The sequence below is a fragment of the Scophthalmus maximus genome, chromosome 11, assembly GCF_022379125.1.
Source record: "Scophthalmus maximus strain ysfricsl-2021 chromosome 11, ASM2237912v1, whole genome shotgun sequence".
Classification (NCBI taxonomy): domain Eukaryota; kingdom Metazoa; phylum Chordata; class Actinopteri; order Pleuronectiformes; family Scophthalmidae; genus Scophthalmus; species Scophthalmus maximus.
Window position 1 is genome coordinate 10,812,775 of NC_061525.1, and position 19,907 is coordinate 10,832,681.

The 19,907-nt window shown below is 42.4% G+C and overlaps 3 protein-coding genes across 6 annotated transcripts; 2 read left to right on the plus strand and 1 right to left on the minus strand.

Moving 5' to 3' along the window:
• Window positions 1-117: 117 nt before the first annotated feature.
• On the minus strand, window positions 118-3,461 carry gmfg (glia maturation factor, gamma). 3 transcript variants are annotated; one of them, XM_035622985.2, is made up of 8 exons: window positions 3,363-3,461; window positions 1,813-1,919; window positions 1,298-1,394; window positions 1,131-1,180; window positions 1,003-1,052; window positions 822-904; window positions 645-718; window positions 118-343 (listed from the first exon to the last, which is right to left on the minus strand). In XM_035622985.2, the coding sequence occupies exons 2-8, from the start codon at window positions 1,813-1,815 to the stop codon at window positions 272-274; spliced, it is 429 nt and encodes a 142-aa protein (XP_035478878.2). In that variant the 5' UTR covers window positions 1,816-1,919; window positions 3,363-3,461; the 3' UTR covers window positions 118-271. The 3 variants fall into 3 exon arrangements, with proteins under 3 accessions (XP_035478878.2, XP_035478876.2, XP_035478877.2); XM_035622983.2 differs by lacking the exon at window positions 3,363-3,461 and adding an exon at window positions 3,024-3,180; XM_035622984.2 differs by lacking the exons at window positions 118-343; window positions 3,363-3,461 and adding exons at window positions 376-504; window positions 3,024-3,180.
• LOC118299353 (protein Smaug homolog 2) lies at window positions 2,559-13,802 on the plus strand. The gene is made up of 13 exons (XM_035622976.2): window positions 2,559-3,010; window positions 4,186-4,707; window positions 4,858-5,328; window positions 5,455-5,697; window positions 5,828-5,937; window positions 6,245-6,331; window positions 6,674-6,944; window positions 7,098-7,183; window positions 7,558-7,673; window positions 7,938-8,136; window positions 8,573-8,699; window positions 10,238-10,321; window positions 10,887-13,802. The coding sequence occupies exons 2-13, from the start codon at window positions 4,512-4,514 to the stop codon at window positions 10,913-10,915; spliced, it is 2,019 nt and encodes a 672-aa protein (XP_035478869.1). The 5' UTR covers window positions 2,559-3,010; window positions 4,186-4,511; the 3' UTR covers window positions 10,916-13,802.
• A 99-nt stretch (window positions 13,803-13,901) lies between these two features.
• Window positions 13,902-17,981, plus strand: socs9 (suppressor of cytokine signaling 9). Of its 2 annotated transcripts, none has more exons than XM_035622977.2 (2): window positions 13,902-14,089; window positions 15,142-17,981. In XM_035622977.2, the coding sequence occupies exon 2, from the start codon at window positions 15,305-15,307 to the stop codon at window positions 16,997-16,999; it is 1,695 nt and encodes a 564-aa protein (XP_035478870.2). In that variant the 5' UTR covers window positions 13,902-14,089; window positions 15,142-15,304; the 3' UTR covers window positions 17,000-17,981. The 2 variants fall into 2 exon arrangements, with proteins under 2 accessions (XP_035478870.2, XP_035478873.2); XM_035622980.2 differs by lacking the exon at window positions 13,902-14,089 and adding an exon at window positions 14,102-14,413.
• Window positions 17,982-19,907: the final 1,926 nt, after the last annotated feature.

Consider the following 19,907-nt stretch of genomic DNA (forward strand, 5'->3'; position numbering starts at 1 on the left):
CTATAAGTAATCCCATAAATGTTACTGCTTATTTTAGCCCCAGAGGTACAAAAGTGATTTAGCTCCATCTTGAAAAGATGAATTATTTAATTTGTCGAGTTAATGCTGGGTTCAGACTTTTGTTGGAAAACTTTATTGTTTAAATGCAAAACAACATTAAAACATAATTTCATACATTTATTATTTAATAGTAAGAACAAACACATTTGAAAATCAAAATCGAGGTGTAGATTTTATAAAGAGAAAGATCTTGTACAGGAAATAGGAATTTTCAGCCAAAAAATGCCAGTTGGTTCTTCAGCCATTCCTCTGTCAAGTCATCAACGCTTCTCGTTTCAAAGACCTTGCAGAGTAAAGCACAGAATGTCCCATTCAGATGCAAAATCAAAAGTATGAGGAGCCCGAGGAACAAGTGCAGGTATTTTTTGCATTTTAGTTTTAGTCTCATGATTTGTGGCTGTCAGGTGCAGGTTCAGGAAAAGATGCCAGAGATTCTAGTTGGTCCTTTAGAAAGCATGACATTTTTCATTTACAGTATATGCACAGATATATGTATATTTGGCCTACAGCAGTCATGTTCTTGCATAGTTAAGTGGGTCATTCAATTTCATAATAAAATATGGGCCAAATTTTGTTACAATTACCTTAGTGAGCTCTGCTGCTTGGACCAGTCGATTCTTGCTGCCTGCATACATCATCTGTTGCTCTGGCTTACATCCTGTAAGAATGAAACTGACTAATTCAACTGATGCCAATTTCATAAAATCGCAGTTTAGTTAATCTTCAAATTGTTAAACCTATGGAAAAAGATCATTACTTACCCATCGGGCTGGAGAAGATGAAACACAGAGGGTAAGACACTCTACCATCAGCATGGGCGTACTTGCAGCTGTAGACGATGAATGTGCACTATTGTCAAGGATCTCTGAATACATTTGCAAATATACTTTGTGTAAATTTGAGAGTTTTCTATATTCATGGTGCCACATTCGGTTAGGATATCTGGGTTGCCGTTCTGGAAGTTCCTCTCTCAACTCATCCAGTGAGATGTCCTAAAAGACAAAGTTGAGCTTTACGTTACTTTAAACTGAAAAATGAAATAAATAAAAAAATACTCTATTCTTACTTACTTCATATTCCTCTTCAAGAATAACAAGTTGTTTCTCCATGTCTATTTTCACTAAGAAATGACAATGATTATGAAAGCTATATATATGCACCAATACATGGTGTATATGGGATTTGAATTTGCGTTGATCATGTTACAGATGTGTTCGAGTGGAGATGTCATACTTACTTAGTATGGCAGCATTGTTTGTCTCTTTTCGAAATCTAAACTTTCTCAGTTTAGCTTTCAGACTTTCATCCACCTCACACACAACCAGAGTGCTTGACTGCAAAATGGCATAAAAGAAATACCTCTCAAACCGTGTCAATGTAAGTAATATTAAAACATCTGGTTAAGTTCCTGTGCTTCTGAGGAGGTTAAGCGTATTGGTCTACAAGCCATAAATATAAACAAAGACACAGTGCAAGTGACATCTATTTGATCTGTTCAGATATCAAACATGCATGGATGCATTAAATATTTACTACATTATTTTGACATATTGAGGGCAGGAAATGTGTGTGCTGGAACATGAAGAAGAATGTAGTTTCCTGTGTGAAAGAGTGCGGGGGATGGTCGACTTGTGTCGCAATGGTAAAGAAAAAAAGATTAACACGATCATGTTTGAACGACAATTCATCAAATCCATTAAATTTGAACAGAAAAGGAAAAATGTTTCCAACAATTGCATCAGTTTCACCTACCATTTTCAAAGGTTTCTTTTTCGCCCTCCTGTCTTCAGGGGGACGCTGCCTTCGAGAAACAGTTTGCAACAGACTGACAGCTACTCTCAGACTGTCAGGAGATCCTCCTTTAGGCGGCAAGGGGAGGAGGCACAGCGACAACATGCATTGGTGCTTCCTCTTTTCAACAACACAAGTCGATGCGGCCGTGAAGCTCAGTGCTTTGTTGGATGAAAGCCTGTGACCATCTTTTAATGCTTAGATAATACCAAAAAAAAAAGATGTAAACCCAAAAATAGAATGTTGGAATGACAGCAGAGACAGGGGTGTTCAATTAAAAACACCCATACTGAGGCTGTCAATATCACCATAGGTTGTGTATTCCTATCTGTTTACTGAAGGTTTACTTTCATCTTCCATTATCATATGGGGATGATATAAAATGGAAAGTCTTCTATCAATGTTGTATTGCACCAGGTAAGTCACTCCCCCGTTCACTATGCTCTACTTAACAAACACACACTAGTTGACTCCAGTGCTGAAAGAACAATAAGATTTATTTTGGATTCTCAGTTAATCATTTAGGTCTTTCTCAACTGGGTCAGCTGTTGGTGGTGGACCAGGTTGCCCAGAGTTGATAGTTTAATTCCATTCCAATCATCCGTAATAGCTGGATCAACCAGAAATATAATTAACAAATTATTCTAAAATGAAAAAGAATGACCACGCCCACGTGTGTCTATTTTATAAAAATATGTGTCTATCTGTGTAATATTAAAAATCACCCAATATGTATGTCAGGATTTGATCTGAGTCTACATCTTTTCATTCCACAGGCTGTGGAGGAGGAACACGACGTGCCGTCCAGACGTGTGACGTCACGCCCACGTCTTACGTCAACTCAAAATCGAAGTAGATGTCTACAGGCGTACACTCTCTGTTTTCTGTATTGCAATAAACCTTCTTTTTTAATATACGTACACTCTCGAACTTGGTGTGTTTGACCCCGCCGCTGTAGAGGAACACCCCCGAGGAACAAGCACGCACGGGACCTGAGTCGACGCTTCTTTCCGCTGGACCAGCGTTACTGCATCTATTAGCAAAAACTCGCTAGCTAAGCAGCTGCTAGCGTTAGCACTGAGCTAGCACTACCCCGCCGTCGAGCTAGCTGTGCGTTAGCACCTTAGCCTAGCTCGCTAACCAGTGACAACTGACAAAGGTAAACAACAAACCTTCCGTGTGCTTTTCTTGTAACTCCCCACCCTCGCGACTTCGTCTAGGCACCGAGCTACGACCCGCCTTCGGTTTGAACCGCGTTCTGACGTCGCCGTGTTTGCCGCCGACGAAAAACAATACAAATCCCGAATCCCTCATCACCGACTAGGCCGACCGAGCTAACTCCGGCTAGCGGCTACCTAATGCTAGGCTGCCGGGTGTAACGCGAACCTGCTCGGACTTAATAAAGCTCACAGGGATAATCACGGCAGCCCTGTGCCGAGCAGAGCTGCGGGCCAGACGACACGTGTTAGTGATCTGAATGTAAGTGCTGCTGAGGATGTTACAGGTGTTACCGTGCGAGGTCGTCGGCAGTTCGTAGTTGTGACATGTAACGTTCACTACGAACTGTGTCACAGATGAAGCTCGCAACGAGTATGTGTTGCAAACGCAGGGCACCGACGTCTGCCCCTCGGTCTTTGGATAGCAGCCTGTTTTTTAATGCTCTTTTAATTCCCGAGTGTGAGTGGCCTGGACTCTCGTCTCTTTTACAACATATTCGTCACATCTTCTGTGAATGACTTGTGCCTTTGTCATTACAATATGATTCAAGCTGCATGATCAAGATTGGTAAGAGTCTCAGTGAAGGGATATCGTTCATCAGTAAGCTCTTACTGAATAACATCCCTACAGCACCGTGAACATTGGCCTATTTGTTTTGATGGTGAACCTGTGTGATGTGAATTATACATGTAGTCTCCTGTTTGATATTGTCTCCCTCGTATACTCCCATTCTTTTCACATCATAACTGGTTGATGCAGTCTGTCCTATATTGGCCTGTGTGTATTTTTTTCGTCTGGATCAGTCTCCCACTGTCAGTTCAGTTGTGCTGTAACTGATGATTCATCTCTTTAATTTAAAGAAAACAAATCAACTGTCCAACTCCTTTGGGGCAGAAACCTGTTGTTAAATTTATTTTAAAAAATGTCGTAGGAACCGCAGAAAGAGCATATTCCATTACAAAATCCGATGTATGGATAGACTTAATCCGTTTAAACACTCATCAGTCAAATTAGAAAAGATACATTTGGAATGGATGTTTGCTGAAGTGTGTGGTTTGTGAAGATTTTAAAATTCTTAAGTTGATTTTTCTCTCTGTCTTTTTGTTTATTTAACAGGGCATGGATGATGTGATCCTGAACCCTCAAGACTGAAAAAAGGGATTTTCCTGTTTGCCTCATTACTGACTACAATTGACACACTTTTAGACTCGCTTCATAAGACAACGTCCCAATAATCCACGCGGCATTCCTGTCTGCAGTTCTTTCTGCACCTGAACCATGTGAGGGCCCCTCGGTCCAGTCTGAGGGGATCCCAGGACTGTTGCAAGTACGCCCCCGCTGTGCGGGGTGAGACTGATCCTGTCTGTGTTTGAGAGAGCAGTGTTTTCAGAAGCCCCCTCCCCACCCACACATTCCTGTTCTCCTTACTGAGGAGACACGCCATGATGTTCCGAGACCAAGTAGGTATCCTCACAGATTGGTTCAAAGGCTGGAATGAGTGTGAACAGACGGTGGCACTGTTGTCCCTCCTGAAGCGGGTGTCCCGCACCCAGGCTCGCTTCTTACACATCTGCCTGGAACACTGGCTGGCAGACTGCACAGAGATCCACATCCTCGAAGCCGAGGCCAACAATGCAGGTACCTTGAGTGTTTTATCATGTGCTGTCGGTTTTCTCTTAGTGTGAAACATTTTTAATTATATATTTTTCTAAAATTGAATAAGGCTTATATTAAATCATTAATATAATATTAATCACTGGTACAATTCTGCTTTCCTGCTGTTATTAGCAATTGTCAATCAGTGGCATCAGGAGCCAAAAGAGAAAGTGGTGTCCTTGCTGCTGTCCCACCTGCCTCTGCTGCAACCGCGCAACAGCGAGGCCAAATGTGAGTATATGAAGCTGCTGCAGAAGGTGTTGAGTCACACGATTGAGAGCAGCCTGTTTGTGGAAGAGAGCAGACAGCTGCTGTCCTATGCTCTTATCCACCCTGCCACCACACTGGATGACCGCACCTCTCTGGCCATGTGGCTAAACCACCTGGAGGAACACCTATCCAGTGGCTACGCTCCCCGGGCCCCATCCAGCCCCTACCACCCACGCCAGGGCTCAGATGAATGGCCCAGCTCCGCTGAGGCTCTGGACCCTGGCCATGCCTGGCATGACAAGTCCCCATCATCCAGCACATCTCCACCAGGCCAGAACGGACACATGCCTTTCCCAGGCGGGATGTCCTCTCCCATCAACAGCAATAACACAGGTAATATTTCTCGCAAATTTTTGCAAATGGGCATTTGTTCAAAAGTCCTAGAATGTAATGTTATCCTTTCTTAAAAATGGGATTGTCTTCCGTTGTTGCTCACACCTGGATTGTTTCCTTTGTCAGGTCTATGTGGGCAGTTGCAGCCCAGCCCTCTGAAGAAGTCCATGTGCGTTATTCCTTCCAGTCCCCACGCTTGTGGCTCTGAGTGGATTTGCCAGGATGATGCAGGGGGACGACAGAGCTTCATTCCCACCGACCATGCACCTCTTTCACCCCAGAGCAGCGTAGCCTCCTCAGGCAGTGAGCAGACAGAAGAACATGGCTCCGCTCGAAACACTTTCCAGGAGGATGGCAGTGGCATGAAAGGTCAAAGTTCTCTACCTATTTGAGCCAAGGGCACTTACGCCTTTTGGCTCTGCTAAAATCCGTGCACAGCGAACAGCTGTGGGGATATAATATGAAATGTAACATGACTTGGCTATGTGTTTTGTTTCAGATGTTCCTGCATGGTTGAAAAGTCTCCGTCTTCATAAATATGCATCGCTTTTCTCCCAGATGACCTATGAAGAGATGATGATTCTCACAGAGCACCACCTTGAGTCACAGGTTTTTAAACTCCCTTTTACATACACTAGGACAGGGCTTTGGTTATTCCACCCTCCTTATCAACTGTGAACATTACTGTCTTCAAACCTGATGATACATCAACTCTCAATGAGGCATGAAATTAAGCAATGCACCCTACAGTTATATCCAGCCAGTCACAAACGGTGTGATTTTGCCTCTGCCCCTTGGCTTTAATGAAACAGATGGTAATTAGCTTTGTTATTTAGTGATATTATGTAATTGCCTATTGTTCCCACAAGAAATGACTTTCCTGTGTCTTGTTATTTTTTTGATCTTTCCATTTTAGAATGTCACTAAAGGAGCACGGCATAAGATTGCCTTGAGCATCCAGAAACTGCGAGAGAGGCAGAGTGTGCTCAAGTCTTTAGAAAAGGTAACTCAAATGGGATGATGTTATTCTCATAACGCTAAAAAAAGGGGGGCAACAGTATTTTTTCCTTGTGAAATTTTAGTCATACTGATTAAGGATGTTCATGAGTATGTTTTCATTGATGATCTTGTGACTTTTGCACCGGGAAATCCCCATTCTTCTTTTGGCACAGATATAAAGGGGGGATGGTCGAGATTCAGTTACTTCCTCTAAGATAGTTCTGTGGAGCACATTTGCTCTTAAAGCTTGAAAACGAGATTTACAGCTTGGATATTTACTCACAACGTCACCCTTAAACTCAAAGCTTATACAGCATGTGGAAATGATGTTGTCGTCTCTTGTCAGGATATTTTGGAAGGGGGGAACCTTCGTAACGCCCTGCAGGAGCTGCAGCTGATCATCATCACACCCATCAAGGCCTACAGCCCACCAAGTGCAGCGCAGCCTGCCGGAGACACCAGCTCACTTTCTGAGGCAACAAAAACAGGAGCCGATAAAGAGTCAGTCTCTGAGGGCTTCCAGTCCCACAACCCACCTCCCTGTGATGGAGACTCCACAGCCACACCCATCTCAGACGGCGACATTGCTGGACAGTTCACCCGTGTCATGGGCAAAGGTAAGAATATGATGGATTTTTTCTGATCTGATCTGATATTTATCTAAAAATTGGTAGTTATGTTATTTGTGCTTACAGGATACTTCCTTACATGTCCACCAAAATTTACTTTGTGGACATGAACATATAAACCCAGACTCTTTTGTTTTTCAGTGTGCACCCAGCTGCTGGTGTCGAGGCCAGATGAGGAGAATATCAGCTGTTACCTTCAGCTCATTGAGAAATGTCTAACACATGAGGTGAGAATCTGCATGTCCAAGTGTTTTCATTTAGTGAATATGTTTCAGTCAATTGCATGCAGTGATGTAAATGTGTCTTAACCCTCTGAACTCTAAGCCATTTTTTCATAATTTTGGTCCGCCACGTCTCCTAGTGTAATAATGCTTCCCAAACCTCAACCCTGTAGCACCTAATACACAAAATAATTAAAATATCATAAAGATAGATGTACATAAATTGTTGGTAACAAAGAATAATGAATGATAAAACTCTTTTAACTTTTTCTGTAAAAAATCTAAAATATCAGAAGCATCTCCCGATACACTTACTAATCCTTTTTGAAAATCGGATGCCTTTTTTCTTCTGCTGTCTCTCTTTTTTTTCTCTGCGTCAGGCTTTCACAGAAACTCACAAGAAAAGGCTGGTCTCCTGGAAGCAGCAGGTCCTCAAACTGCTCCGCCTGTTCCCTCGGAAAGCTATGCTGGACATGCCTGTGTACCGACAGAAAGGGTGAGGCTCTGTTAAGATCCTGCTCTCTTTTATCTCTGATCTCCCTCTTTGGCAGGGTGATGTCACATGATCTAACTGTAATACTCTCTGCACTCAATCCTACAGTCTCACTATTATTCTGGCACACGTTCCCTTCCCTTTTCAAATAATATCTGCATATTAAAATGACTGCATAACTTCAGCAGGTCTCTTGACTCACTCATCTCTGATGTGATTTCCCTTGTTTTTTTGTGTTGATTTTTCTTTCTTTTCTTTTCACTCCAGCTGGACGTATGGGTCCAACTCCCTCCCCACAGCTGGTTCTGTGAGTGGAAGTGTAGCGCGACGAGGGCAAAGGCAGTTCCAGATGACTCCTCGTGGACTCCAAGCTGGGCGCATAAGTCTTCTGAGTCCTGGTGGTATAGGGGGAGCATCTCCACGCCACACACTCACTAACCCTGTGCTGTCAGGCCAGGGTAGACAAGTATGTATTCCTGTCATCGTATGGGCATTTTAATGCCATTTTGTGGCATCAAGCTTGCATTAAATTGAGGACAAAAAAGAAAATATGGGGTTGAAAAAAAACTTTTGCACTAAAAGCTGATTATACAGCTTAAAGTAGTTTGTTTAGGATAATTGAACCTGAGTGCATACTGACTCTTCGTAGCATGTCTTTTCACTGTACCCGAAGGTGTTTACTCACATGATTATTGGCCATAATGCACAATAGTAAACATCTGTTCTTATGGGGAGATAAATGGAAAAACAGGAGACGTTAGTTTAATCAGCTGGGGTTATGCATCATATTTTAATATAAATCGAGTCATTATGTAATGATTTAGCTGAAAGATAATCAAACCACGTCAACCTCACCGAGTGAGTGGGAATCATGTAATGAGACCTTGTATTTTCCTCTGTAGAACTTGTGGTTTGCCAACCCCGGGGGCAGTAACAGCATGCCAAGTCAGAGTCGCAGCACTGTGCAGCGGACCCACTCACTCCCTGTCCACACTTCCCCACAGACCATGCTCATGTTCCAGCAGCAAGGTATTGTGTGAAGTCAAACCTTTTTTATTCTACAGTAACGTGGGTGCATGCTCTAACCCACAGTCTATGCCCGGCTGTGTTTACATTTTGATATACTGTCAGTTTTGCCGTCCTTTAGTCCTGTTTTACATTTTACTACAGAAATATTGCCTTTATGTCGCTTATATAGAACTCCTTATGTTTTTAAAATAAAATAAGCTCTTTAAGCTAACACTGGAAATGGTTAATCTAATCGTTTATTTAGAAGTGAGTTTTGGGTTCTTAAAAAAAGTAACAATTCATAAGAAGCATCTGATAATAATACAGATTTCAGTAAATCCATTATAGACTTTCACTTCAAGTTATCTTAGAAAATCCTCCTATAGTGATAAAGATTAATAACATATTAACTGTAACAGATCATAGCAAACCAAGGGATCAAACATGTGTACATGTAGAGAGACAACATAAAACAAAAGTATGGATTTCAATAGTGCATTCTCTTGGGTACTCCGAAAGAATCCAATTTAAAATTGTTACGGCATCACCCTTCACATCACTGCACAGTCTTGCAGCTGAACATAAAGATCAGTCAAGGGTCAAATGTAACACCCAGATGATCGTCACTGGCCTGTGTCCTGTGGTTTGATTCACATTCTGTCCCTCCTCAGACCACTTACATATCATGTCTGCGTCCACTTGAGACAGAATTCACTTTACGCTTGATATCAGAATACATCTCGAGTGGTTCTTGTGTGGTTACATTCTGGGTTTTTTACGCAAGTGAAATGTACGCTCTGTCTCATGCTCGACAAAATAAGAAACACTTTACTTCAGCCATAGAATTAGCTAAGAGGATTTCAGAGGTGAAATGGTGTGACCCACCTACATGTGTGGACAAATTACATTCAATTTGATGTTTTCATTTCACGTAGTGAAAATAATTTTTCAAATTCATAATCAGGTTTTTAATTGGTTAACGGCATGTTTCAGCTGTAGTTTCATGGCATGCTGAGTTTGTTCCGATTTAAAATGATTTAAATAATTACACTTGACCCTGTGAGTTTGGCACTTCATAATGGGATCTTTTTCTAATGATATTGTTTTTCTGCATTTTGGAACAAATTCCATTATAATAAGTAACACGAGTTATCAGAAGATGAAACGATTGCAAACTAATTCCACTTTCAATTACTTTATTTCTCTCCGTTTGAGAGGTCAAAGTTGTTGTGATTTGGTGCTATACAAATAAAATAGGATTGAAAGTAGCTCCATAATCTAATAAACATTAACAACAGGCACTTGGACTTGGTACATGTTCAGCTACGGCTACTCAGTGAATTTATTATTAGTCATTTTGTTATTATTATCAGGCCTACACATTTTCTGAAAATCACAACTAGTATTAGAGCTATTATATTTCACATATAAACTCTGTATTTCTCTTTAAACCGGATTTTGGATATTGTAAATTTAAAGCATGAAAAATACACCGTCTCCTTACCATAACATAAAGCTTAATCTTACTTTGAACGAAAATACTTTTACTCATTCCCCAGAATGCCAAGTTCCAGGTGCTGACCTGGAGATCAACCCCACGCTGGAGTCACTGTGCCTCAGTATGACAGAGCATGCCTTAGGGGGTGAGTATTGCTCAGCAGCCTGGTACTGGTAAATCTCACACAACTATCAACTACTCACTGAGAGTAATTATTTTATTTGCTCAAATAGTGACTGGGCTTTTAGTTAACTCAACTGCAGAAGGTAACGGGCCTTTATATGACAGGCTTGACTTAGAACGTGTAATTGACATATTTTAATACAATGCTTGATTTTGATGTGTATTTGATGGAAAGGTTGCATTAAAAATATACCACAGGCCCCAAGTTTAGGCTTTAATGAACAAACTTTTTCTGTGGGGCGCATGCACCTTGATCCCCCCCCCCCCCCCCCCCCCCCCCCCCCCTACTCATCAAGCAATGCGTCTAATAAATATACCATATGCTAGGTTCACTGGCAGGTATGCCATAAAAATGCATTAAAGGCAATGAATATAAAGATTAATGGACACATAAGAAGGCATCAATAACTTTTTTCTGCGAGTGAGATCGGAGGAAAAGAAGTAGCACTCTACGATAGTGAATGGAGCCATATATTGCATGATTGTAAATGTCCTGGAAATAATTTCTTTTTTAATCTCCTCTGCAGATGGAACAGACCGGACATCAACGATATGAACAGGAGAAAGGAAAAATACACTTCATTTGAGGCCTGTTCAGTTCCTCATCACCCAGCACAAAGATATTACGTATGCTTAAGAAAACCAGGCAAAGCAGTCACTACAAAATGACAAAAAACTGTGTATATGTTCTCTAATATTTTTCTACTTTATTATATACAACTAAGTTTATTAAAAATGGAATACAGATGATTATTATATTGCAGGACAGAGAAAAAAAAAGGTTAACTGTGGAATCTGCTCCATGTCACCTGCAGGACTGTGACATGGTGTGCAGAGGCTCAGTTTGCCACGGTCTGAGAGAAAAACGGTTGATTGGTGCTGTCTTAAAGGGTTTCTGCCCTATGAGTTACTTTTCTTTTCCCTCTGCCATGGAGCAGGGCTTTCTATCCAGAACACACCGCATAATGTGTAATTTAAAAAAATGTCTAGCCCGAGGTAAGGCACTTTTTATTAACAATTATCTGTGATATTAGGCAATTGGAATTGGCCCAAGAATCAACTCGAGGAAAGGTTCAACTTGTTAGACGGGTGTTGATATACACTTCGTAGCCACCTTAATTGTTCTATAACTGATGATAGTGAGAGCTTGTGTTGGTTGAAAACTCGAGACACCTTTCCTTGGTTCTTTTTATCTTCTCAAGAGAAGCTGTTTTTGTTGCAAAGGCAAGAGACGGAGGACCAAAAGGATTGAGAAAAAACTTATACCCCTTATTTTTTTTTTCTTTTCCTGAACACGTAGTCAAAGTAGAAGTGACTGTCCTCCTCTTAACTTCTACAAAGCCAAAGAGAAAGGTTTTACGATGGTTAATTTGAGAAGGCTATTTGTAGTGAAATGCAACAGAATGGTATAATTTTGTAAAATAACAAAACAACAACAACAAAAAAACAGCAGTTTGAAGACTTAATGCCAGCTGCAATTTGTCTCTGTCATTTGATGCCCTACTACATAAATGATGATGAATCTCATTTTGTGCCGAGTAATCCCAGAGCGGGCCTGTGTGGATCGTACTGTGCAAGAGCTGCTTTGATATTCAATTGATAAAAGCAAGAGGGGTAAAGTGTTTTCAATTTACACTCTAATGCTGGGTGAGAAAACGAAATGAAACCTATTTCAACTCTCTGGCCCCCTTGCAATTGGCTTTGGAAAATGAAGCTTGATCTTGTAATAGATGCTCTGGAGCGCAGCGCCCTCCCCCTCACAGTGCCCGCTTCCTCAGACGGCCAACGTGATGATTTGATGAATCATAATTTTCAAGGCGCTTGACGATGTCCCATGTTTTCTGTTTGTGTCTCTGTGTGTTTCAGTTTCAGAACCCAAACATTATCATGTGGTATCAGTGTTGAATCAAAAACAAAGTCTTATACAGCCTCTGTCTTTGAATGTGGCAGAGCGGAGGTGCATGTATGTGTAATATGGTCTTAACTTTTGGTTACATCTTAAGGCAGGGACAACCATTCACATTTTTATTTCAGCAGAGCCATAGGAGGTCGGTCTAGTAAAAAAAAAGATGGTTATTTACAGATATCTTTTCCAATTGTATTTTTTACTCTCCCTTGATATTGATAACTTATGCTTAATTTCTATAATCGCATGTTTTGCCACACTAATACAGCACTGTTGTAGATAGAGGACATGGTGGTTGATGGCACCCAGTGTCACCAACAGCAAGAGAGCAAGGAATCTTGCGACTAATGTTGTATGTTTATATCGCCTAAATGTTTACATCTCTCTGGGATAATGCCCGATTCATGTTAAGTGATGTCATGAATTCTCCATTGTCTCATTATGTAACACATTAAAGAAACTGAAGCCTTCTCGCACATGAGCTGGCCGGGTGGAGCCTGAAATCAAAAGCCTTCTACCCCCTTTATTCACGGACTCCCTGCGAGTCAGTAGATTTTTTTTTTCAAGTGATTCCTGTACGAGTCATATAACGTCTGCTTTTCTGGTCATGCGGTGACGAGAGGAGAATAGCCTTCCTGACCTGGCGATTTGAGCTGTTAGCTGTCATGTCCTGACAAACTGTTCATGTGGTGCCTGAAATGCACAGCTCCAGTATGCTCCACAAGATGATGTAATGGTCTTGAGTAGTGTTCTAGTCATGAACTTCTTTCTTCAGAGCAGGCTCTTGGATAGATCTGACTTACTAAAAGCATCACACTCATGCCCTCAAAAGACTTCAGCGAGTGAGCAATGCTGACAACTTTAATACCGTTTCTTTTTTTTTAAAAACTATTCACTATACTGTATATTGCTTGTGTTATGTTACAAGTGGCTCAGATTGTCCTTTTTCACGGCCTCTGAAGCTTTGGACAGTCTACATACTAGTGAAAATCGACAAATAGGTACAATGCAGCAGACTCCTGCAAGTGTCTGGGCCTAATGAAGATGCAGCGGGGGACGACGACGCTCATCTGAGCCACACATGATGGGATCATGAGTAAACTGAACACTTACAACAGGCCAAGGAATATGTTTACCCCATGTTTACATTCCAGTGATCCATGAGTAGAGTTGGGGCAGTGCACTTCACAAGTCCAGCCTGGTGTGGGTAGTTTTTTGTTTGTTTGTTTACGTACAAAGCATCCACCAGGAGGTACAGAGCCTGTGTCCTGTGGACCTCCACCCGGTGTCCCCTGCCAGGCTTGATCATTGAACTAATGCAGCCTTGCATTGCGTTTATTTGTCTTGTACAATTTACATTTAATTCTTATTATCCCCCCAGACATTTTTCTAATATTTGATGAACCCCTTTGCGTCACATGCTTACTCTCTACTTTTCTACTGTCACTCGTGTGTGTGTGTGAATGGTCTGAAAGTGCAGCATTCGTCGGATCCTTGACAGTCCAAATAAAAGAGGTTCAGTTCTTTTGCAACTTCACTTGTGCTTTGTTTGTGTCTTCCTCTCTCTGTCTCACACGTTCACCGCTGTCACTGTGTGTTGTTGTCAGCGACAGACGCCCAAATTACTCCACTTCCTTTTTTTACTTCCGGGGTCGCACGGTCCCACTAGCCTACCGAGCTAACGTGCGCTAGCCGCCGTGTTACCGTCACTAGTTCATCTCAGGAGAAACACACGCTCTTTCTTCCTGTCGCCTCATACCGACCGCGGAGGAATGCCCCGTTGCGCACAGTCGATGCCCTCGAGAAAGCGACACACAAGTGGCCGTAAGTACACCTTAACATTTCGCCCCTACGGGATGAAAGTATCCAAGTTAGCCGATCGCTAGCTGAGTTAGCTGGTCCACAGTTAACAACAGCTGCTCGCTTGCGACGATAGCTCGGGAGCTAATGTCGATGGAATCCCTCGGCATGCTTCACGGTGAAGGGGTGATCCGAGTCGCACATTCGCCTGGGGGATTTGACGACCCAACGTGCTCCGCGTTCAACGCGCTGTCGCGGAGTAGATGGGAAGGTGTCTGCTTTTTGTTGACCATCCACTTTCTTCAGATGAGGTGATCCCACGCGCAGCCGTCTGCTGCTGTCCGGCTTGTGAGTGTGTTCGCCGTGTGGGACGATGGATCCAACGTTACTGAGCAAAGAGACAAAACTTCTTGTCTTCTTCTGTGTCAGATGCTTTTTGTTTGTTTCTATGAAAGAACAATGAACTCGGTAGTCAACAAGTTTAAAGCTAAAATAAACGACAATGCAATTTACAGAGAGTTTTCTCCAAAAAAAAAAAGTGTTTTGGTAAATCTCACTGCAGGTTGGACTCGTGTTACAGTTAAACTGGTGGTCGTGTTGTCTGTCGGGTTCGATTTTTTTAAAATTCAGCCTAACGGAATAACGCCATACGTTTATAGTCGCAGATTCGTCATATTCATGAAAACTGTGGTAGTTAAAACCAACCGTCAAAATGACAGAACGTTATAATACTAACAATTAGTTCTCAGCACAATGAAATATCATTTTAATAACCTTAACAATGTTAAAATAATAAAAGTAATTCATTGTGCGGGGTTCTGTTAATTGAGAACCAGCTGGCCCATCCTATATATAGGAAAATACATGTGGCACGATGCATGATTCCATGATTAAGACATTAGTTAACTGTAAGTGCTCCAGACCTGCCTTACTCATTGTCACGTTCACCACACACCCAACACAGTTCAGACAAGTCAACATTACAATACATAAACATATTAAATAACAACAACTGCTGAAAACAAATTACAAACCAACCAGTTTCCTTTCCATGACTCTCTCATTTTGTCTTGCAGGTTCTATATAGTCTATGGCCACAATGCATGGACAATGATAATGACATCTTAGACTAGGAATGTGGATGGAAACTTCCTCCTAATATCTAACTGCAATTACAAGTAATCCCTTGGCAACTCCCTGGAGTGGTGCAACATTTGCCATTTCACCCCATAATCCACCATGTCACTACCAAACGAATCAGGGAACCGAGGGAAGGATCGAGAGAGGGGGGCCCGTCCCAAGGTGAGACAGAGCCGGTCAGAGGAGAGACGAGATACAGGACGCAAAGTTGGAAAGGGAAAGAAAAAAGGCCTTGCCTGCCACGAACCAGCAGCTGAGCGACCAGTCAGTGATGGCTTTGAGTATGGTCAGCTGTTAAGTGACGCAGAGACCAGGGAGCAATCTTCCTCTTCTCCTCGGAAGGAGAGTTGGAGATGGCAGGGTTTGGAAGTCACTACATCTTTACTAGGACAAGAACATGCGACAGCCAGTCCAGGACTGGGAACAGTCAGCTCTGTCAACTTGTTACCCCCACCAAGTGAAGGTGACAGCAGAGGGTCAAGCAGCAGTCGCACTCTCCGGCAAAAAATCCAAGATGCCATGGGACAGTGTTTCCCAATAAAGACACACACTGCAGCATCAGCACCAGCACCACAGGCTCTATCATCATCAGCATCATCATCAACCGCCTGCGCCTCCTCAAAGCGTAAGATCCATCTCAGTGAGTTGATGTTGGATGACTGCCCTTTCCCTGTAGGATCAGAGCTGGCTCAGAAGTGGTATCTCATTAAGCAACACACAGCCCCCATCACCAAGCCTCCTGTGCTTGATTCTGCAGTAGTGTGCAGCGCCCCAACTCCTGCTGTGGCTACTGTGGTGGAGGATGTAGATGATAGGTTGCGAGAGCGCAGGCGCATCAGCATCGAACAAGGTGTTGAGCCACCACCAAATGCAGAGATCCACACATTCGAGGTGACGGCCCAAATTAACCCTCTCTACAAGCACGGCCCTAAGCTGGCTCATGGTATGAATGAGTTGGCCGGCGCTGACAGAGCCTCTGTTGATCAGCAGCAGCAGCAGCAGCTTCTTCTCCAAAGTCAACAGCAGCAGCAGCTTCTTCTCCAAAGTCAGCAGCAGCACCAGCTCCTACTGCAGAGCTGTTTGGACACTCTGGATGAGGTGGTGGCCTCAGCCTCAGCCTCAGCCTCAGCCTCAGCGTCGGCCTCTGTGCACACCAGTGATACTGTCTCTGACCCGCCGGTTGACCCAGAGGTGACGGGGACCAGTGTGCCCTCTAAGGTTGTTGTTCATCAGACTGAGCATGACAAATCTCAAGATGGCTACCGCATTCACACTCAGATTGATTACATTCACTGTTTAGTTCCAGACCTGCTGAAGATTACCAACCTGTCGTGTTACTGGGGGGTCATGGACCGCTACGAGGCAGAGACGCTGCTGGAGGGAAAGCCCGAGGGCACGTTCCTCCTGCGGGACTCTGCCCAGGAAGACTACCTCTTCTCTGTTAGCTTCCGCCGCTATGGCCGCTCACTACATGCACGCATTGAACAGTGGAACCACAATTTTAGCTTTGATGTGCATGACCCCAGCGTCTTCCACGCCTCCACGGTTACCGGATTGCTGGAGCACTACAAGGACCCAAACTCTTGCATGTTCTTCGAGCCGCTGCTTTCCAACCCCATCCACCGCACACAGCCCTTCAGCCTGCAGCACATCTGCCGAGCAGTCATCAGCAGCTGCACCACCTATGATGGCATTAACTTGCTTCCCATTCCAAATGTGTTGAAAAAGCACCTGAAAGAATACCACTATAAGCAGAGAGTACGTGTGCGGCGAATGGATACCTGGTGGGAATGAAGAACAACAAAATAAACTATTAAATATATTTTTACACAAGTCTCTCCAAACTGAACTGGACTGGACTTGTTCTTCACTCTGCCTTGCTGTATTAACCTACACTGCACTGTAATAATTTATTTTATTCCTGCTGTACATGTTTTAACAATTGTGAACTACACTGACGAGACTAAGCAATCTGACTGATCTTGTACACTCCGAGTTCTTTGTGCTCAGATTAAACAAATGTATTTAGATGCGTGGTTGTCAGAGAGCTACCCTCCCATCATCTGATCATCTGCGTTTCCAAGTGTGACTCAATCAGCTTTATTATCTGACGATGTGAGGAAAGTGTCTTACTGGAAATCAAAATGATTATAATAATAGAGTTGTTCATCAGTCACATGCTGGGAAGGTGGAACACACGCTGACATGGTTAATTCCTTCATGTTACTGAGGTGTGGACGTGCAGCAAGTCTGCAGTATTAATCACTGTTTCCCACAATGATCCCAGGAAATTCTAAAGGGGGTGAGAGGAAGCTGTGTGTCCTACCTGTGCTTATTATGAACGAGAATGCTCGCTCCAAAAAAGATATTTGTCACACCGAAATCATGATTACACGCTCGCATTATTTTTCAGTCTTAGAGTTTAATTGCAGAGAAAGATGCAGAGGGATATTGCACAACTAGTAGTAAATGAAATGCCATATGTTGAGATTCTACTTCATTTGTTTGTTTGATTTTCCCCACATCATAAAACCATCTGTTGCTTCTCCTGAGGTTAAATTCCACACAGCGCTTGCTTGCGGTCTTCATTAGTTTTGAAATAAGGGATCAAATGTAAAGGTGAAGGTGATCAAAATCTGTCTACTGTGCTGTTCTAAATTTAGTGAAAATGAAATTTAGTAGACATTTTTAGTCTTATCGTTTATTTAAATAATTTTTCATGTATTTGTGTAAAGACCCAGATCCTTAAATAATAAAAAGAAGCTTGTTGCTGTTAGCCCTGCTGTGCATGTTATAAAGAGGCATGATGTGTACACGCTAATCTTTCATCCCAGTAGCTCTGTGATAAAATTACGGTAGTGAATTAGCACTGATGAAATTGAATTAACAGTAGAAGTGATGTGACAAGGAATGTAAGTAAGCTTTTTCTGGAGCTTGACATCAAGTCTGCTAGAGATAGAAACCTGCAAGCTCTGAAAAGCTTTTACAAAGATGAATCAATCCCGAGAGAAAAACCTGAAGGCACTGAGGAGAGAGGTAACACGCAAAGTGCAAGTCTATCAACTTAACCCAATAAGATGTAGTGTATGGGAGAACAGGGTGTAGTGCACTATATGGAATATGTCATACCGCATTATACGCTTGTGTCTGTGCACAAAAACAGGGATTCTAACAAAGTATGTCACCACTCATTTCACTCACAAATATTTGAGTGATCGCAAGGAGAACAATCATTTTCTGGATATTGAAAGACCACAATTGACTCTTATGGATTAATTCTAACTTGACATCGCAAGTGGGGCTATTCTGCATAAATACTGTAAATCTCTTCAATGACAAGACGAGCTAGATTTACAAGTCTGAATGTTAAAATAAAATTAACATGCCACAAATGAGTAGAACATTTCATGCCACACAGACTTGAACTTGTTGTCTACGACTTAAATCAAAGATAAACTGCAAAATGTACCCCTGCAGTAGTCATTTACCACTGTGTGTGTGTGTGTGTGTGAGCTGCATTATGTGCTAATGAAAACGTATGAGAGACTAGGCAGCTAATTGTTGTATGCAGTAAGTAATAATCACAAAGAAGAAAAAAACACCCCAGTGTTAATGGGAAAGCATGGAGAATGGATCCCAGTTCGCCCTCTGAACCACTGTCATGCGGCTCTCTTCCTTGGGATGGGTGATTAGATATGCTGCATGCAAATTATTCATGGCAAACACTTGCCCACTAATAAAGATGCTTTAATTTAAACAGCAGTTCCAAGGCAGCATTAAAGTCTGTATAGAAATGCAAAGTCACCACCTTTGACCTTTCGTATACTCAATGAGGTCACTATAAAAAACAAAGCTATAAAATAAGGTTCACTGTTTTGGAAGACATTTGACCCGCCATGCACACATGAGGGCGGTCCACACTAAGAACCCTCTGCACATGCAATGTCTGCAATTTGGTTTCTTCCAGACCGTTTGTGTGGAAATCAAATGTTTGAAAACTAAACACAAATACATATGACAATATGAGGAAATTTTAAAACTAAGTGTCACCAATTCAATATACGATTTATTATATCCTAAATTATGCATCTTTCATTATCTATTTCAAATAAACAGCACATGCAGTCATGCAGTACAGTGTTTCAGTCAGTGCAAATTGCTGTATTATATGAAGCACAGCAGGGGGCTGTAAAGAGCTTCAGTGTGTTTTGCAGTGGCGGCTCTCCACCCTTTGTGCTCTGCGTGTGTGTGTGTGTGTGTGTGTGTGTGTGTGTGTGTGAGGTGCCCTGAAATGGTGGGATTGAGAGTGGCTGTTGCAGCTGGCAGCACCTTGGCTCTCATCGTGCAGGTATTACAGGTCCTGGAGGGGGAAAAAAGAGGACTGTTCTTTGCCTGGATCAATGGGCCCAGTGGACAGCGTGCTCAAGCAAAGCAGAAAGCCGATTAGCTACACATACTTAGACTGCTTGTGTCGGTCTAGACCCCCCCTCTCGCCCTCTCTCTTTCGTTGAAGGAGTAGATTTTACTATGAGCCTAATCTATACCATTGAGCATCATGGGGGTGGAGATTAAGCCTGACTCTTCATAACACCTGGGGACAATAATTAGTTTCCCAAATAATCTGCAAAACAAATAACCTTGAAAGGCTTGATTTGGTTTAGACTCATGGCTAATTTGAGACTGTAAATATTTTCTTGTAGGT

Bases quoted from the DNA above. Each gene is read 5' to 3' on its own strand.
- gmfg (XM_035622983.2), bottom strand. From the start codon at position 3,165: ATGAGGGATTCGGGATTTGTATTGTTTTTCGTCGGCGGCAAACACGGC. The intron at 1,395-1,812 runs GTAGGTGAAACT...GCCATTTTGCAG, and splicing joins AAAAGAAACCTTTGAAAATG to TCAAGCACTCTGGTTGTGTG. The intron at 344-644 runs GTAATTGTAACA...TTACTCTGCAAG, and splicing joins AAGCAGCAGAGCTCACTAAG to GTCTTTGAAACGAGAAGCGT.
- LOC118299353 (XM_035622976.2), top strand. From the start codon at position 4,512: ATGATGTTCCGAGACCAAGTAGGTATCCTCACAGATTGGTTCAAAGGC. The intron at 4,708-4,857 runs GTACCTTGAGTG...TGCTGTTATTAG, and splicing joins AGCCGAGGCCAACAATGCAG to CAATTGTCAATCAGTGGCAT. The intron at 5,698-5,827 runs GTCAAAGTTCTC...GTTTTGTTTCAG, and splicing joins GGATGGCAGTGGCATGAAAG to ATGTTCCTGCATGGTTGAAA.
- socs9 (XM_035622977.2), top strand. From the start codon at position 15,305: ATGTCACTACCAAACGAATCAGGGAACCGAGGGAAGGATCGAGAGAGG.